We start from the raw sequence: 18,307 nt of genomic DNA on the forward strand, positions 1-18,307 counted from the left end.
TTTGTGTGAGCTTATGTGACAGAGTTCTCCAGCTGAGGAGGGAGGAATGTTTACCAGCAAGCAGCAGGCTGAGGAGATTATTACATGCTGAGAAGCAGCATGTGAAAGTCTCCCAGGACTGGTAAGCTCTGGAGACCAGTTGTTCTGTTAAATCCACCAGAACTGATAAATTCAGAACACCAGGAGCCTGCTGGCTGTGTACAAAGCCACTGCACACATGAGTATCAACCATGGTTTCCATTAACTTGGATCATGCACAAACAGGTAGTGGTTGCTACATGCAAAAAAAAATCCTACAGGATTACATGTACACACCTGATGAAGCTAAGTGCTCTTCAAAGGACTTTGTAACCTGCCTAGGAGCCAGAGGTCCCAGGGTGGAGACTGGCCTCCCAGTGTAACACTTGTGACTACTCCTACAGAGGAGTCATGAGTGCTAGACAGTGAATGTGAATAGTTATCTGCTAGTAGTAGCAGCTTTAATAGCAAAAAGCCTTCTGTTCCTTGGGATGTCTATGTTTCCCAACTTGATCTACTACCATGGAAAGGGGAATTTATCTACAGAATCAAACATCCAACTATTTTATCAGTTATTTCTCGGCAATACTAATTCCTCCACAACTAGGACCGCTGCTGCCACTGATTTAATTTCTCAAATGACTTGTTCAGAAAAGTACTTGCAAAACCCACTTTATGCAAGATGTCACTTCCAAGACTTTCTTGGAGGTCCAGAAAATGGGACTCCAACAGCTCATGACAGAAACATGCTTAGCCAACTTAACAATTTTTGTAGTCCGTGCAATTTAGACTTCTTATTTGAACACCAGCATGCACAGACATTAATTATCATGAGAGACCAAATAAGTAGGTTAACACTTTAGTTGCTTTTACCTCTGAAAGGCAAGTTCAGGAAAGCAAATACCTCTAAAAAAAATGCTTGCTGCTGCCACTTGAAGATAAGGTTCTAGCGAGCCTGAATCTTTGTTAATGTCTGCTCCATTTTTACCTTATCCCTGGCCAAAATCCACACATATCAGCAGAAACCTTTCGAGTGTTTCCAGGAGACCTTTAGATTTTGGCACAGAAAAGTAAGGCACATAAGCAATACACCTGCATCACTACCACTGAAAGTTGCACCATGCTATTATGCATTACTAGACAGCTGAAGAACTGCTCCCAGGAATCCTATAGCTGTTAGGAAAGTGTTTAATGACCTCATCTGATGATTTACAAAATAAGCATTCATGCCTAAGGAACTTGCTCTTTAGTAGGAACATGTTGTTAATATTCTACTCTAATAATTTCACTTCTACACTGCTGTGATTTCACTGTTTGGTTCTTTAAAGTAACAACTCCATGGAATTAGAAACAGCCAACATTTGTGTTTAGCAGCTTTTCCTCATTTGTCCCACTGTTATTTCAACAATGGAATGTGAACACAAGTGGAAGTTCCTCTTTAAAGACAGACCAATGATAGTTAGTTATGAGAGCAGGCTGCTACGAGCTGACAAAAATCAACTGCTGGACTGTTTACTCTGCTTTGCAAAATCTCCTGCAAGTGCCCTGGGCTGAACAGTGGCTTTGTTGCTCTGAAGGTTTCTGCTCACATGGCTTAGCAAGGTCTTGCCCTTAGCTGCAAGCTACAGGATTGTACCTTGAGATTTTTTTGCTTCATTCAAGTGTTTATAATCAGGAACTTCTGGAAATTCCAGTGACAACTGACTGCCAAGCTCTGACAATGGGTTCTTAAGCTTTGACTATTGCCTGACTGTGGCTCAACAAAGAAAGAATTGTAAAAAACCCTCAACTTTCTCATCCAGTAAATACTGAGATTCAAATACCCATGACAATTTCTTAAGACGTTCTTGACATCTTAATGGAAGATTTCCCTTTTCTGTAGCTAAAAAGGAGTAATTTAATACTTTGATTATCTCAAAAGGGAAGCTCTATCACTAAAGTGGGTTAAGGTTCCAAAGTAGAGCTCTCTCATTTACTGTTTTTCTAGGCAATGTTTTGCATTTAATGTGCATTAGTTTATTCCTGTTGCCAGAATGAGAAGATGCCTTGGACTGAAAAGCATCACTGCTTAATGCTTCTAGGGAGCATACATACAGAAGTTGAATTTCCTGATGAGACAAAAAGAATTATTCTGAAACATCAGTATACCTTTGAGTTAATAAATATCTTCCACTTTTCCTGACAGACTTTGGCAGAGAGAGATCATGGTGGAGATACCAACTATTAACTCTGTTTGCAGAGAAAATGAAAAGCAAAACTCTGACAACTTCAGAAAAATGGTGACAGGCAATAAGAATGTTTTACTTACATAAAGCAGAGATTAAAGGAAGAAATTACTGTGATTTGGGATTTTCTGACCTTTCTACCCCTCATGAAGCTAGTGGGAAAAATTTGATCAAAAATTACTATCTCAGTAAGTAGTACAGGCCATTCTCTTCCTAGAAGCATAAGCAGGATATTTCTCAAGCCAGCAGAAGGAGGAATAATAACAGAAGAGTTGCCCAATATTATTTAAACTACTTGAGATAAGGCAAAACCACTGAGCAGCTAGCATCAGCAGACAATCATCTGACTCTGGGATTGAGTAAGCCAATCTTCTGACACTGAAGCTAGGTTAACATCCAAGGAAGGCCAGGATTTACCAGTGAGACTAGCCTTACCACTAAAGTGCATGGGAATGGACCTCTCAAACCTGAAGCAGGCTTTATCATGTAATGAATCTTCATGAGTTCCTGGAATTTGGTTAAGAGGTCTGATCTGGTTCTCCACCTCCAATAAATACTTCATAAATGTGAGGGTGGACTCCAGAAGATAGGGCTCAAAGGTACAGAGTTTTGTTCCTCAAGTGGTATCACTAGAAGTTATTTAAAAGGTTTGACATGTGAAGATAAACTGTCTCTTTGAATTTGTCAAACTCTATACTCAAATTATGAATTACATTTGGTTGCATAACTTAAATCCTTTCTATACCTGCTTTAAGATTTCTAAAAAAGGCTTACATTTTACCTGTATAAACAGTCATCTTTCAAGTTCAACAGAATATTTTCAAGAGTACACACATTCACTTTTTTTCTAAAATAGTTCTTTTACAATCCAAGAATTATGATTTTGGAGTAGGAATTATTAGAAAATACCTTAAAAATATATTTTCAAAATCTGTAACAAAATAATGACTCAATCTTAATATTAAATTCTTCCAGTAGTCATCAATTAAATTACCAGTATTTATCTGTAGAAACAACACAGAAATGCTATAGAATACAAAGTAGTATAAGTACCCATGAAAATATAAATATTTAATGGTATCACTTTAATAAAATTTTTTTCAAAATAAATTTAGTCAATAGTTTCTAGGACTTGGCCAGTCTCCACACAATCATATCTGAACTGAGCTGAGCTTCTGCTATTTTCAAAGCAGTTTTCTGGTACAGGGCACCGTTCAGTGTTTGGTTCAAACTCTGCACACTCTCTTCCCGCTCTTTCTGAAGCTTCTTTCTGAATTGCTGGACTCCTTCCTCAGTGTCCAGTAAAGAAGTCAGAGGAGCTTTGCTGATTTTCTTGCCAGACTCATTCCCCCATGTCAAGCTGTTTCCAGCTTTAGTTTCTTTTAAGAAAAGAGACTTCTTCAAGGTGAGCATTTCCTTTTCCAGAGCCAGTGCTAACTGTTCATTAAGTGCTGCTTTGCTTCCTCTCAGGAGTTTTACACTGCAGCCTGGAGGGAGAACTCTAGTGAGGCTGTGAAGGCACTGGAACAAGACAGTCAGATTTCTGTAAAAACAAAATTATGATGGTGTCAAAAAAAGTATATTCTCTGTAGTTTCCACCTATCACAGAAATATTCTAGCCAGATAACAGATCAATCCAAACACAGGAATAAAGATACAGAAAATGCAATCACAGCCCATAAACATGGGGCTCAGTAACTATTAACAAAATGGGGTCAAAACTGAATTGTAAAGAGTAAAATCACTTTTCAAAAGGAACAAAAAGTCTTACAATTCTACTGATTGATTGCTTAAACACTTCAGTCTTTCCTCTTACATAGAGAAAATCAACTCCTAATTTGAGGAAAAGACTGAACCTCACTACAAAATATTCTTACCAGCTACACCTTTTCTTTTTTATTTTTTAGCTTGAACTCTTCGAAACAGCAACATTTGTCAATATCCCAGAAGTACTTTTTATGTTATAAGCCTTATCCAGCTAAGTCATAAATTGTGGCAGCATTACTGACTTGCCTAACCTGGCTTAGGAAATATTTGTCCAAGAATCTGCATAAGAAAGGACACCAGTCAGACTCTTCAGATTATTTCCTTTTCATAATCATGGTAGATAGGAAATAACCATAGCAGAAACATGTACAAAATGAGAGTACATTAATATTGCAACACTAATCTAAAAAATTACCTAGTGATAAATTTAATTTAACTTGGGGTTTGTGGTTTTGTTGTTTTTTGTTTTAATATTAATATATTAATATTTAATATCGAAGGGTTTTTTTTAAATTACCACACATGGAAGAAAAAATTTACAAATAACTCATTATAGTAAGACTAATGTGAGAAAAAAAATAATATAAAATTAAGATGCAGCAAAATGAAGAGAAGGAATAGTACCAAGAAGGTATTAATGGAGACTAGACTGATTTGTAATTCAATGTTCCAACCTAGACAAAATGAAACAACTCAGTTCAGGTTCTGCCATAGTTCTGATCTGAAAACAGGTCTGTTATTGGTGACTGTTACCATATTATCATATTGGCAGTCCAGTGGTTATGATTTTGGCTGCTGCTTATGGTACCAGTAGGAAACAGCAGAAAGATAAAAAAGGGTGTATAGAAGATGAATATAAGCTATGCTCTTCAAGTGATTTTACCTGCAAAATATTGTTAGAGCTCCTTCAAATGGATTTTTTTGGGCCCAATTAAAAACTGTACCATGGATATTTCCTGCTTTATGACAGAATATGCTGTCCTGGCATTCCTTAAATGGTGTGCACTCCATTTCTCCCAGTAACCATGAACTGACTGGAGTCAATGTGCAGTCACAAGACACAATCTGAAAGGAGAATCTGACAGACACTGCAAGGACAGCAAGTATATCTTCCATGGAACCTGTAAGAAAATACAGTAGAAAAAGGTATTTGAACTAAGTATTTTTATCATGCTGCAAGCATTAAATGAACTTTGATTTTTGGCTCATATTCCCAGTTTTATTGTGAAGGATTTGCACCTGACTTCAGGCATTCTTTGGGAATTTTCTTCTCACCTAAATTCTTGTCCCTACTTCTGTCAAGTAAAACAGTTGATTAATGGGGCACCACCAGTACAATGAAAGCTCTTAAGATAAACATCACCTTGCCAAAAGAAGACTATTAATAGCCTGTGATAGTAAGATGACATGTTGGCTTTAGCAGTGACACAGCATTAAAGGAAGAAAAATTAAAATTCATTGCAAACAATAAAAAAGATATTTCATTACCTGAGCAAAAGCCCAGCTCAAAATCAATTCAATCAGGAATATTGAAATAAATGAAAATAAATTACCTTAATATATGTGTAGATGAGGAAGAGCTTCAATTACTTTGGTATTACTTAAGAGGTAATGGTATGTCAGAAAAAAACTTCTGTATCTAATTAGAGTATCTTATTTATAGAATAAACATAGGCTTCAGCATTCTATATTCAAACTTATCTTCAAAATTATCCTTTCTAGATACCCTTCATCACCAATGCTAGAAAAACCTTACATCAACTCATAAAACATTTTTTCCAGTTTGAAAAATGTTCCAGCTCCTATTTCACCCAGTTTTAATTCCCTAAAAGTCTGTGCAGCTTGTGTTCAGAGAGAAACTAGCTGGGTACCACCTAGAGTAAACAGAAGAATTAAATATATATATATTTATAAATCCAAAGTATATAAATCCATTTACCTGTACAGTAACTATTATCCCTCAGCATCTTTATTGAATATCTGCCACTTGAAATATCTTCCAGACTTAACAAAATTTTCCCACAGAGTACAGTAATCTTTTTGCTCTGCTGTAAACCATCATTCTGATGGTTTTGCTTCCTGGCATGCAGAAGAACTACACAGCACACACGATGAAATGCCAGTAGTGGTGGAAGGCTGGTGACAGCAGTGACTGTCTTTGCTCCATCCAGCTGAATCCTTGAAGATCTTTTAGGAAATTCTTTTCTCAGATCATTCTTGCTATGCAAATCCAATTTCATCTTTTTTGGAGGAGGTTCAATTTGACTTGAGGAGACTGCCAATGCTGAGAAGGCTTTGTTCAGCTTAATGATTTTACTTTGACACTTGATAATCGGAGAAATTGAAGAGAAGTCTTGATCCATCACTAGGGATAAACTGACATCACTCAGTGACCTGTGAAAATCCATACAATATGACTGCACTCCCAGTTCACATTTCTGCCTTCTGACAAATAACCACAACTCTGCAGAGGTATACAGACATTTAAGACATAAATTCCAATACTATTCCAGATTAAGTCATAGACTTGGCTAAGAGGCTAAGTCCTTCACATGACTGTTTCATATAAACCAAGTATAAAGATTTTTCAAAATGTGGACTGAACTTTTGAAGAGCTTCTAGGAGTTAGACACCTCATTTCAACCAAAAGAATCTAGATGTTTAATTCAGAAAAGTCTACATAACGTATAAAGATACTCTATGACATTTATGGATTTTTTTTTTAAAGATTTGACTTTCTATTTAAGAAAAAACTGCAGAAAATATCAATTCTGCCCTTTTGAAGACTAGAAGGTCTTCAAATACTCTATATTTTTATGGATATTCAAACAAAATTGAATGTAGAATAAAATAAAAGGTTTAAGATACTATTACCTTGAACATGCAGCAATTTCCTGAAATGTATTAAGTTCTTTATTTATTCAACACAGGGCTCTTTCAATGAAATCCTAATATTACTGCTCCAGATCCTCTCTCAATGAATATATTATTCTGTCAATCAATTCAATCTCAAGATGTCAGTGACATTTGAAAGTCTTATGAATGTCTAATTTTCTTTACAGAGAAGTATCACCACCTCATAAATCAATCTATGATATCACTGCAATCTTGCATTAGTAGGAAGCACAAAAACAATCAATAAACCCCAGTGCTGGGGTTGGAGATAAAGCAAGTTCTTTTCTCCACAAACACAGGTTGTTGTACACAGTACTGAACTGGAGCTCAGAAGACCCAGGTTCTGCTGCTGGCCTGTCAGGTAATCTTGACAAATGGCTTCTTCACAGATCTTTTCTCAACTGTTAAAATGGGGGAGAGGGCTAGATTGCTGCTGGTTTTTAAAATCTGCTGAAGATTTCTGAAGTTATAAAGGAATAAAGCATTTCACTTAAAAAAAAAAAAAAAAAAGAAAAGCAAAGGCATCATCATCAAAGCTAAAAGAAGCACACTAAAAAGGCAAAAAACAATCTTTTGCCTCAGTGGCTCATAAGAGAGGCTGTCAAGAGGATGAGGTTAACTTTCTTGTAAAGTTACAGCAATCTGGCAGTTGAGGAAGAATACAGCCACAGCTCCAGCAGAATGGCCAGAGGGCCTAACAGGTCAGCTCCCTCATAGCCACCTGAATGATTTCCAGTGGCATCAGCAGTCTTTGAGCTCAGCCTAACACAGCCTCAGCTACACTGCCTGTGGGAACATGGGTCAAAATATAAGTTCTGCTCCATCAAAGTTTACATTACACAACTCATGTTGTAATTCTATATTTTACGTAATCCTCTTTTTTCACACTGTTTCAACTTAGTTCCCTCTCTGTAAGGGAAAGTGGCATAAGTAGTATTTACAAGTAGAACTGAGTCATTAAAATAAATGGAACAAATAATTTTAAAGATGATATAAAACCCAACCAAATTATTTTGAAGGTTTAAGTATTGCATGGTTGATTGTTCCACATAATTTACACAAAATACAAGCTGTGCAAGCATTTTCCTTAGGTACTTCACTAGAAGAGTTCAATTCAAAAGCTAAGTATTAATTAATTAGTAAGAGAATTTAATATATTTTCTTTTGTGCTTCTTGAAGCAAATCAATGAGGAATGGCAAGTAGCTAACAGTAAAGCATCAGGAACCAAGCTAAGACAGACCGTTATTTACAGCACATACTGATGATGTCAGCATTGCTATGTCAACATGGAATACAAAGAGCCATCATTTTTGTCAAAGAAGACTCTTTTACAAAAAGTCTCCAGTAATGTTGCAATTATACTCACACAACTGATTTCTGGCTGTATAATGTATTTTTCTGCTCAGTGCTAGAGAGCAAGCAACCAGTAGCAAAAATATTGACAAAGACACATTTGAAACACTTTATATGCACATGTTCAACATGAGAAAGTTCAAATTTACTGCAGAGCTTAACCTACATATTCATTTTCTATAAAACTACCAATGAAATTATGGGATAAGTGTATATACTCACAAATAAAATGACTCAGTTAGCTTTACTCCAACTACCAGGCTGTCACCCACAACACGCTGCCACAATTCCTCTGTGAAGTGCTCTGGGACTTCAGATGCCGATGATGTCTCTTTACTAAGAGAGTCAGGAGGATTTTCTACATCATCCCAGAGAGAGACAAGGCCTTCCTTACAGAAAAATGTGGGGTTTTAGATAAATTAAGCAGAGGTTTTGGTTGTTTTTTAATACTGCATTACTTTGTGTTTTACCACAAGTGACTGCTGGAAGAGTTTTTAAGATACATAAAATGAAAGATATATATAAACTAGTTTATTCTCTACAATAAATAGAATTGAATTTTCTTAAAACACATTATATCATCATGTAAAGTAAAACTTATTCTCTCCTTGTAAACATGTTAAAATCTTGACCTGTCATACAATTAATTTTCCAAAGATTTAAGGTGCTAGAATTTATATTATTGTATTTAATTGCTCAATATTTGGTTGTGCAAACCCAGAAAACTTAAAAATGTCACAACAGTAAGTGAAAGAGATCATCTCCATTTCAATTAAATTAGGTTTCTTTTGAGCAACATATTAAAATAGGATTTTCCCAACCTCCATCACCTTCTCAGCCCACAGATCACTCTGCCCCCATTATAAAAATCAATTTTGCTCACTTAGTTCTATGACAACTCCCTTTTTGTAACATGTGAGATTACAGACAGATATTCAATACCTAGGCAATTGTGGCAATCAGAACTGTACACTCCCCTCGTGTTTGTCACTAACTCTGTAAGAGGTTACTCCTCCATACCACTCAGTTGTCAGGAGGTATTGTGCACATCAATTTCAAGTAGAAACAATTAAATTTACTCCTAACTAAATATATTGGCAAGTTAAGAAAATGAACCAGACTTAAATAGCAGATTAATGAGTTTTGATAGTGGCAACCCCTACAGGCAAAAGGGCTAAGTGGTTGAGGGCAGCATCCTCTGCAAATGGCTTGGCAGAATTCAGAAGTGATCTGGCCCATCTGCTGCATTTTACCTCTTTTGAGTTTGGTAGAATATGGGTTCTTCCTTCAACAAGATCTATTAATGCTCTGCAAGACTCAAGAATAACCCTCTTTTGGAGTCTTAAATGCTGCTGCAGCTCTCGAACAGAAGTCCAACCAGCCTGTAAAAGATAATCATTAGACTACTGCACATAAGAAAATATATTAAAGCTATCAAAATATCTTTTCAGCTTTCCATTTTCATGCAAAAATCACAAATAGCATTTCAAAAAATGTTCAAGTCATGCTACTCTGTTGTTAAAATATGAATCTCAGAATCTTGGTCTTTCAATATGAAACCTAGAGTTAAAGATGAATATTAAGGTAAACTTAATCAAATTACATAGATATTCAGCTATATTTCCATATATATATTTCTGAGTGATATCTTTCATTATTAACCCTGCTTCACTTTTTCATGGATAGCAGTTTCATCTTCTTCTCAAGATTTGTATTGATTATCGGTCAATTAAATATATTGAAGAGTTGACAGATATACAAGCAGACACAGTTGGCTGTATCTCTGTTAAAAAAACACAATGAAAAAAAATCCCCCAAAAAACCAACCAAGGCAAACCAACCAAAAAAACCCACAAACCAAGCAATAAGAAAAAAAAATTATGTCAGCTTCTCAGGTTTTAAGAAAGCTCCTCAAAAGCTATTATCTGGAAAGGAACATCCTGAGAAGTCCAAGTCTCTCAAGGAGAGAGCCAAACTTTGGAATGCAAAACCAAACTTTCCTCTTCCCCATCCCCTTAGAAAACCCCCCCAAACATATTGATTTCTCTGGGTCTGGACTGAAGGCACTTGAGACAGTAGTGCGTGTTCAGACTCAAGTGTTTGTTATTTCTTATCAGTGAAACAGTCTCACCACCACGAGTTCAGCAGCTTTTCATTAGCAGGGCACAAAATGGCTAACTATCTCTTGTTACAAGGTCTTTTAAGACTAAACTATCCAATTAAGGAACGACACCTAGATTATTTTCCCTTTTCACCCAATAACTGATCCCTGGAAGCCAGCAATGCAGACTTTTCTGTCCAATTACAAAACATCATCCAAACCCATGAAGAAGAAGGTAAAGAAGAACAATCTGTCTCTACCCTAAAACCTCCCTCTTGCTTCATATTTATTTCTATATTCTAAAATCCCAAACTCTTAAGTCTTCCATCCTGTGATATTACACACTTCTAACCAACTACACACTATAATCCCAGCACTATCAATCAATTTTGGAATCAATTTTCTTCACAGCCTCGGGTCAAATGCAGCGCTCTGTTGTGGGTCTGTGCCTTTAAGCACAGAAAGTTTAAAATTCCCAGCATCCAGGGTTCCAACACAAATACATAACACATATAAATCCATTAAAAGCCTGAATAAAAAAGCAGCTCTTGTAAGTAAAGTGATGTCCTCTGCTCAAGCTGCAATGGCAGAGGACATTTAGACCAACAGCACTCTCAGGAAAAGTTTTGCAAAAGAATTGTCACCTATTCAACTGTGAATCCAAGCACCAGATTCCGAGCAATAATCCAGGGACAGACTTGACTCAGGAGATGAAAATAAAGATGAGTCTGCAATATCTTCCTAATTTAGGTCATCAGAACACTAAGCCATCATTTACTCCCACTGAAGCCAACTCCTGAATAAACAATTGAGAACCAGAAAGCAAATGGGGAAGCACAGATGTGGAAACAGTAAAAATGGCCAAACATTCACTGCTGTATCCTTGCTAGCCAGTCTGGCTTTTGCAAGCCCTTTTTCCTCCTAAAGCACAAGAAAAAGACCTGAATTTCATCACATAGCAAACCCAAGACTGAGTTGTGTTCCCCTCTGTCACAAGTGACAGGCACATCCTTCCTGCTGTATGCCAAGATGTACTGCACTACAAGCATCAGCAGGAGTTACAAGTTTTGTGCTGTGAAACTAAGAAAATGAAAGTAGATCACCTTAGAAGAGAAAATGAACATGAACATAATAACAAGTCAGTCCAGAGCCAAAGACAATAGAGCTGTGAGTAAACCCAGAATTAACAGTCTTCCCCCCATTACTGCCAAGTAATGGAGGGAAGAACAGACCAGTGGACATAAAGACACTTCTTTATTTCTGCCAAAACAATCAACTAAAACCATGAGAAACCCTGTAACCTCAGCTGTTGCAATGGAGCTGCAGTACTCTGCCAAAGAATGTCTTCTTCAGAAGATACCAAAACACAAGTAAAAAAAAAATTCAAAGGAGAAAAGGCTGGATTCAGGCCCCAAATAGTGTATATAAAATAAATATAGAACAATTCAAAATTGCTCAAGCTGATCTATTTTTCAATTTCACTGCCTGCAAAATGCAATTTATATATATACTACTACGTATAATTTAAACACAACTTACTTATCCAGTGGATTATAATTCATTCCTGCCAAAGTTCTCACGTGGTTAAGAAAACAGCTGTGCAGATGTAAAACAAGGATTAAGCAATAAGGATGCAAAAGGGCTGCATCTGCTATTTTATCTTGCTCTAAAACACAAGATTCCATGGAGACTGTAAAAACTTGATTTGATTGCAAATTTCTAGAACACCTGAATTTTGATGATAAATATCAAGAGGCACCACTTCAAGACTAAATAACCTTTGAAAACTCCCAAGCTAAGCAGAACCCATGCAGTATTGCTTCAAAACAAGCATCCTTGAAATTCAATTATATATCAGATTATAAAAACCAGCAAGAGTACTTCACTGTTCAGCAAATATAATACAGAACAATGGGGATTTCAAGAAGTTAGCAACAGTGAGGTTAAAAAGAAATATCTGCACCTATTTCCAAATTCATAAGCTTGACAACTTCAAAAATTTACAGCATTAAAACACAGTATATTTCCAACTGCTTCCAATGCTTGTGCTAGCACATGGCTTTGAAAATTAGAGATTAAAAAGATCTAAAAGCACAGAAATGTTAGGTCTTGGGAAGGATTCTGTGTCTGTAAGAACTGTATCAGCACACAATAGATAAAATATACAACCGGTGGCTTGTTTTCAGCAGAACCAGTAGCAAGTGCAAACTAGATAATTCATTTCATCCTGACACATATTCACAGAGCTCTACAGCTGGAAGCCAGTTGGTGTATTGAAAGAACAAAGTATGGAACATAGAAGGTACAGCTGTCCATGGCAGGGTGGACAAGCTCATTAGATTCGTGGAAGGAACAGCCAATAAGAAACAGAAACTACTTTCTGCTTTGGAGAAGAGGAAAGTAATGTAATGAGTAGGGCAAGAATGCAGCAGTGAAGTCAGTTTTAAAATATGACTGTCTAAAAAGAAAAAATGCAGAAACAGAAAAAGATTTGGAAGAAAGACTGCACTTCTGTTAAAGTCAACATAACATGCAAGCTGTAAAAATGTAGGATTGGAAGGGACCTCAAGAGGTCTTCAAAATTAATCCAGCCTCTATTTTCTTGGCCTTCTAGGAGGGAAAAAAACATTTTGTCCACTGTTCTCCAAACAGCTTTTATCTTTTGGATGATGTACTTTAGATATCTTGTTTGTCATTAGAACTAGAAAAGTCTTTTCTTTTTCAGTCTTTTCCTAATCTGTCCTCCTTCTATTTATTTATTGACTGATAAACTATTACCAATTCATTTGCTTCATTTTTAAAGCCTGGAAATAAAACTGCCACAATATCCTACTTTGTTTTCACTAATTCTCAAGTGACATGAATAATTACCTCATATCTAGTCTTTAAAGCACACTTAGCAAATTAACAATAGCCTCACATCCTTGACTCAGTATGAAATTCATGTTCTCCCCTAAAGCCTTTTTTCCTTAAATGATCTTCCTATTTGTCAATTATTCCCCATTTGATAGAGGCTAACATACACACTGCAAAAGCACTCACACTGGTGAGTATGTTGCATGGGAAATGACCAAGCTTCCCCCAGTTTGTCTTGTAAATGATTCTAGTTAAAAGGAGGATACATTTTAGCTTTATCTATAGTACATCTCAAAACTATCCTTATAAAACCATTAGTAACAGGACCATGAACATCAGAGGTGGTGAAATAACCACTGTCACCAATTGTGCAAATGCACTTACTGGGAACCTGCCACTATGTGACCTGAAAGTTCTTTATGTAATGGGGAGCAAAAGAAGCAAACCTTTCTATTTTTTAAAGCTGGTATTTAAACATGAGTAAAACAACTGCTATGGAGCTCTGATAAGACAGCTTCAGCATTATCTCAAACTTTTAATTAAAATTAAGTTAGACCACTACAATTACCTAAATGCACTTATAACAACTGAGAGACCTGAAACACAGATTACTACTGATTCAAGTAAAAATACTTAACCATGTTGACCTTTTCCCTGAACCACTTCTTCAATAATAACAGTATCATTAGCCTCACCCTCTAGATAATGCAATGATACAGAACAGTAATTTACAGAAAACATGGAGGCAGAACTGTTGAGTACAAACCTGTAATCTTGTTTCAAGGGCTCGGACAGTAAGCAAACCATTCTCTTGCAATCCTTCTGCAGCAGGAACATCATGTTTATAATTGATACCACCCTAAAAGAGAAAAATACAAATCAAAACTCTGAATGAATTAAAACGCTGAAAGTAAGGTACAGGCCATTACACAGCATTATAAAAATCTGGAAGAAAATACAACAAGCCAGGAGAATCACACTATGTCTTTTAAAAGCAAAATCCTATTTTCTGAAAGCAATTAGAATTTGATAGTACATAATGGAAAGACCCAATTATGAGAAGATAATTAACCAGCACTATGGCCTTAATTAAATTAAGGGTTCTTAGCCAAAAGGTAACCATTGCGGCAAAACTATTATGTATGTAAAGCATTTTCAGCTGCAATAATTTCCCAACAGAATGTTGATACAATCACAGAAGCAAAATAACGTCTTCAGATAATTTAAGATTACAGCAGGGAATACTGTATTCAAACTTCAGGGCATTTCACAGCACACATCCAATTTTACTTTGCATCAATACTTTAATGATTTGTTAAGATTTTCTTAATTTAGTAAGCACAGACTGAGTAGCTGAGAAAAGACAAGCTCAACTTACTGCATAGTTGACCTCCCCAAGATCTGTTATTTTGAATGTATTTAACACGTCTGTATTGGAGTCATCCTTAAAAAGCAGTAACAGCTGCTCACTTCCAGAGCCAATAAAATCATCCACCAGAACACACTTCACTTTTTGCCATTTGGAAGCCACCTACAGTAGAGGAGGTTTTAAAACACATTTATTAGAATAAATCTTGTATTTGAGATTTCATTTTGGTGAAGCTTGCTTTCTATTGAGAGAGAGCCTATTCAGTTGTGTGAAATACAATAATATTTAGAAGTTTCAAGCTCTCACTCTCACCCCATCATTTAGAGCCTATGTAACACTGGGAAAAATTAGCCATTTCTCTTTAAAGATCACTTTCCAGATTACAGGTTACAGAGTACAAGTTACAACTTTTCAGTGTATTCAAACAGCTGAACAGCTGAATGCTGTAACATTTAGAAGCAGTAATACTTGAAGATAAGTTAAAAGCACTGTATCTTTGATATTGAGAAATATCTTTGTTCCACAAGAGACTTAACTATGTTTGAAAGTTAAAGACAATTTTTTATAATAGTGCCAGCAACTAAATAGCACAAATTTTTATTTCCTGACTTATAAAACTCTTCCTGTCAGACTATTACAAAAACATAGTAGAAACTTAATCTCTCCTAATTTTAAGAAGCAATAGCAAGGCCTTTTCCTGTCATTTTCATAAAATAACATTTTCTAGAAACAACATTTTGTTATTAGGAATTAAGACTCAAAAAGCTTTGATGTTTCACTGAGCAGTTTATACTTTGCAATGATATGAGGTTGCTTCTAACACAAATCATCCAGGCACACTCATAACTGCCTAACAACTTCAAGTTTTCACACTACTGCAGTCTTCAATTAGCAACAGAAGCTTTGGTCAGATTCATAAATGTATTACTAAAGGAGAGAATACTAGCTTAATTTTCAGATATACAAGCAAACAATATAAGTAAAACAATGTCATACTTTGGACAGGTTATTATACCAGCAGCAACAATAATAAACAAACAAGAAATCTAAAGAACTTCAACATGCAGGTTTTTAGTTGCAGGGCTTTCAATAAGACAATATATAGAAAAAAGACCACAGTAAAATGCAGCTGTTTAAAGCCAACAGTACCTGTAAGCTGTCTCTCCTCTGTACAACACAGCTATTTCCAGAGGCAAAAGACACAGCAAATAGCAAATCACTGCTGCTGGTTAGAGCCGGTTTTACCGAACATGGCTTTTCGTAAGGAAGCTCACAAACACCTTTAGGGGCACCATTTTGGAACCAAATGAGCTGGCTCTTGTGGGTTATGGCAACAAGTGATATTCGGTGCTGTTTCCTCAACCTCTCACTCCTGCAGACGTAGACTGAAGACACCACTCTGCTGTAGGCATGAGGCATGAAGCAGGTGCCACTCAGAAACTTCTGTGATTGAATTGCATATCCAAAGAACTCACTGCCCCAGATGGCTCTGTCTGAAACAGAAAACCCATCTGGGTCTTTGGTCTCTGGCAGGCAAGCAGTTCTTATCCCTAAGACAACCGTGCCTTCACCCACAATTTCACCTGTCCACACCACACAAGAAAGATGAACTGGAGCACTTTGAACCACGCAGGTGTTGGAAGAGATGTAGAACAGCTTGTTGGCATGTCTCCACAACAATGATGGGCCAGCAAACAACCTGATGTCTTCTTTCAGCTCATAATCCAATTTGAAATAAAAGGATGGCTCAAACTGGTTCGAACGGTGAAGCAACAATAAAAAGTATTTGATACTGTTCTGCTTTTGGTTCTTCATCAAAATGCAGGGAAGAATAATCCCTGTTCTGGAATCTGTTGTGCAGCTACAACAAACCATTTCAATTTTTGAGTGACTGGCTCGCATGCTGAATGCTCCAGAAGACTTCTGAACAAACAGCTTAGTGTCTCTGTTGAACACCATTCTTCTGACACATAAATTCACTGTTTTATCATCAGCTTCCTCTGCATGCTTTGGATTTGACAACTGAAACACAAGGACTTCACCATTGTAGGACAAGAATTGATCTTGCTCACCCAGAAGCATCTTGATTTACCTTTATGTATATTCCTCTACAAGAAAATCATGTGTCCCTATTTCTGTCAGGCTTATTTCTTTGTGGAAATTTTAACCTTTCTGGACATTTTCCATCTACAAAAAGCAAATAAGAAAAAAAAAATTAAATTGTTTTGGGATGAGATGAACTGAGCTTTAAGAATAACCATCATTGCAAAGCAATAACACAGAAAAATTTGAGAATGAAGCCAGTATGTGCTTTAATCTCACAGATTAATAATGAAGTTAAACAACTTTGTACTGAGAGATTTAAGTAACAGAAACATTTCAGAAATGTTTCTTTACCAAAGTATGAATTCTGTGTTATGAATTCAACCACTCCACAGTGTAATATAAATGGAGAGAAATCAAGCCACACACTCACAATTCGTGTGATTCTATTGAAGAAGCCACAAATATACTGAGCAGACTGAAAAGTAACTGTGCTTTGAGTTGTGAAATTCAAGAGCCTTCTCTCGGGTGTAGTGGTTGTTAACAGCTATAATTTATTTTCTGTTAAAATTATAAGGCCTCGAAGGAGAAAGTTCTCTGAAGAACCATCCAGTCATTTTGCGGCCAAGTCATTTCCCTCCCTCCCTCCACGCCCAGAGAAGGCCCCGGAGACCCCGAGGGAACCGCAGCCGTCTCACCAAGCTTCATTCAACTTGCAGGACCCGCAGCGACGCCCCTCGCCCAGCTCAGGCCGCGATACCGCCCGCTCCCGCACAGAGACCGGGTACAGGCAAGGGCAGCGACCGCGGGCTCCGCGCCGGCAAAGCCGTGACGCGGTGCCCGGCGGGGCCTCTTCGGGCAGGGCCGGGCCGGGCCGGGCCGTTCCCACCGGAGCAGTGCCGCGGTTCCCGGCCGGCGGGGCCCCTTGAAGCCGTGCCAAAGTTCCCAGCCGTACGGGCAGTGCCGCGGTTCCCGGCCGGCGCGGCCCCTTGAGGCAGTGCTGCGATTCCCGGCCGGCGGGGCCACTGCGAAGCTCCCGCCGCGGGGAGCATGACGGGAGCGCGGTCGGGGGCGGGGCCACCGCGAGGGGCGGGGCCGGGCGGGGCCGGGCGGGGCCTGCCGGGCACGGGTCTTGCTGAGGCCCCGCCCCCCGGGCGCCGCTCCATCCCCTTTTCCCGCCGCTCCTCGCGCTGCCGGAGCCGCCTCAGTGCGGGCGGCGCGGGTGGACGCGCTGGATCATGGCTGAGGTGAGTCCCTGCCCCTTTGCTGCTGCCTTCCTGCCCGCCTGACGGGTGTCCTCTCCCCAGCCGCTGCCCACAGCCGCTCGGCGTTGGTGGTCTGGTGGGGCGGGTGGCCTGGGCCTGCCGTACAGGTGAGGGTCTGGGGCTGTCTGGGGCCCCGGCCTTACCCTTCCTTTCACGGCCCTCCTGTTCCATGTTTCCTTTCAGCAGCGACAGGATAAGGGGGCGCTGATAAGCGAGACCCGGCGGCGTTTCGAGGCGGAGTACCTGCCAGGTGAGCGGGGGGCGGTGGGTGCGGGCTCTGGGGCAGGTCCGCTGTCACTTATCCTCTCGGAGCTCTGGGTATCCTGCTTTCCCAGGTCTGGGAACGTCTGTGCTTTTTCACAGAATCGACTGGGTCGGAAAAAGGCCTCCGAGATGTTCGAGGCCAACCTGTGA

The 18,307-nt window shown here is 38.4% G+C and overlaps 2 protein-coding genes across 4 annotated transcripts in view; one reads left to right on the plus strand and one right to left on the minus strand.

Moving 5' to 3' along the window:
- Nucleotides 1–3,224: 3,224 nt before the first annotated feature.
- Nucleotides 3,225–17,692, minus strand: FANCB (FA complementation group B). Of its 2 annotated transcripts, XM_059839798.1 has the most exons (10): nt 17,327–17,692; nt 16,169–16,772; nt 15,735–16,078; nt 14,595–14,747; nt 13,983–14,075; nt 9,513–9,641; nt 8,482–8,648; nt 5,950–6,404; nt 4,894–5,131; nt 3,225–3,786 (listed from the first exon to the last, which is right to left on the minus strand). In XM_059839798.1, the coding sequence occupies exons 2-10, from the start codon at nt 16,665–16,667 to the stop codon at nt 3,369–3,371; spliced, it is 2,496 nt and encodes an 831-aa protein (XP_059695781.1). In that variant the 5' UTR covers nt 16,668–16,772; nt 17,327–17,692; the 3' UTR covers nt 3,225–3,368. The 2 variants fall into 2 exon arrangements, with proteins under 2 accessions (XP_059695781.1, XP_059695780.1); XM_059839797.1 differs by having other exon boundaries at nt 15,735–16,772.
- A 44-nt stretch (nt 17,693–17,736) lies between these two features.
- The window catches only part of MOSPD2 (motile sperm domain containing 2), a 32,350-nt gene continuing 31,779 nt past the window's right edge, over nt 17,737–18,307 (plus strand). Inside the window, exons 1-2 of one of the 2 annotated variants that reach the window (XM_059839799.1) lie at nt 17,737–17,875; nt 18,077–18,143. In XM_059839799.1, the coding sequence (XP_059695782.1) occupies nt 17,867–17,875; nt 18,077–18,143 (76 nt within the window). In that variant the 5' untranslated portion in view covers nt 17,737–17,866. The remainder of the gene's footprint in view (nt 17,876–18,076; nt 18,144–18,307) is intronic. The other variant, XM_059839800.1, reaches the window with a different exon arrangement.

The sequence above is a fragment of the Haemorhous mexicanus genome, chromosome 2, assembly GCF_027477595.1.
Source record: "Haemorhous mexicanus isolate bHaeMex1 chromosome 2, bHaeMex1.pri, whole genome shotgun sequence".
NCBI classification, from domain to species: domain Eukaryota; kingdom Metazoa; phylum Chordata; class Aves; order Passeriformes; family Fringillidae; genus Haemorhous; species Haemorhous mexicanus.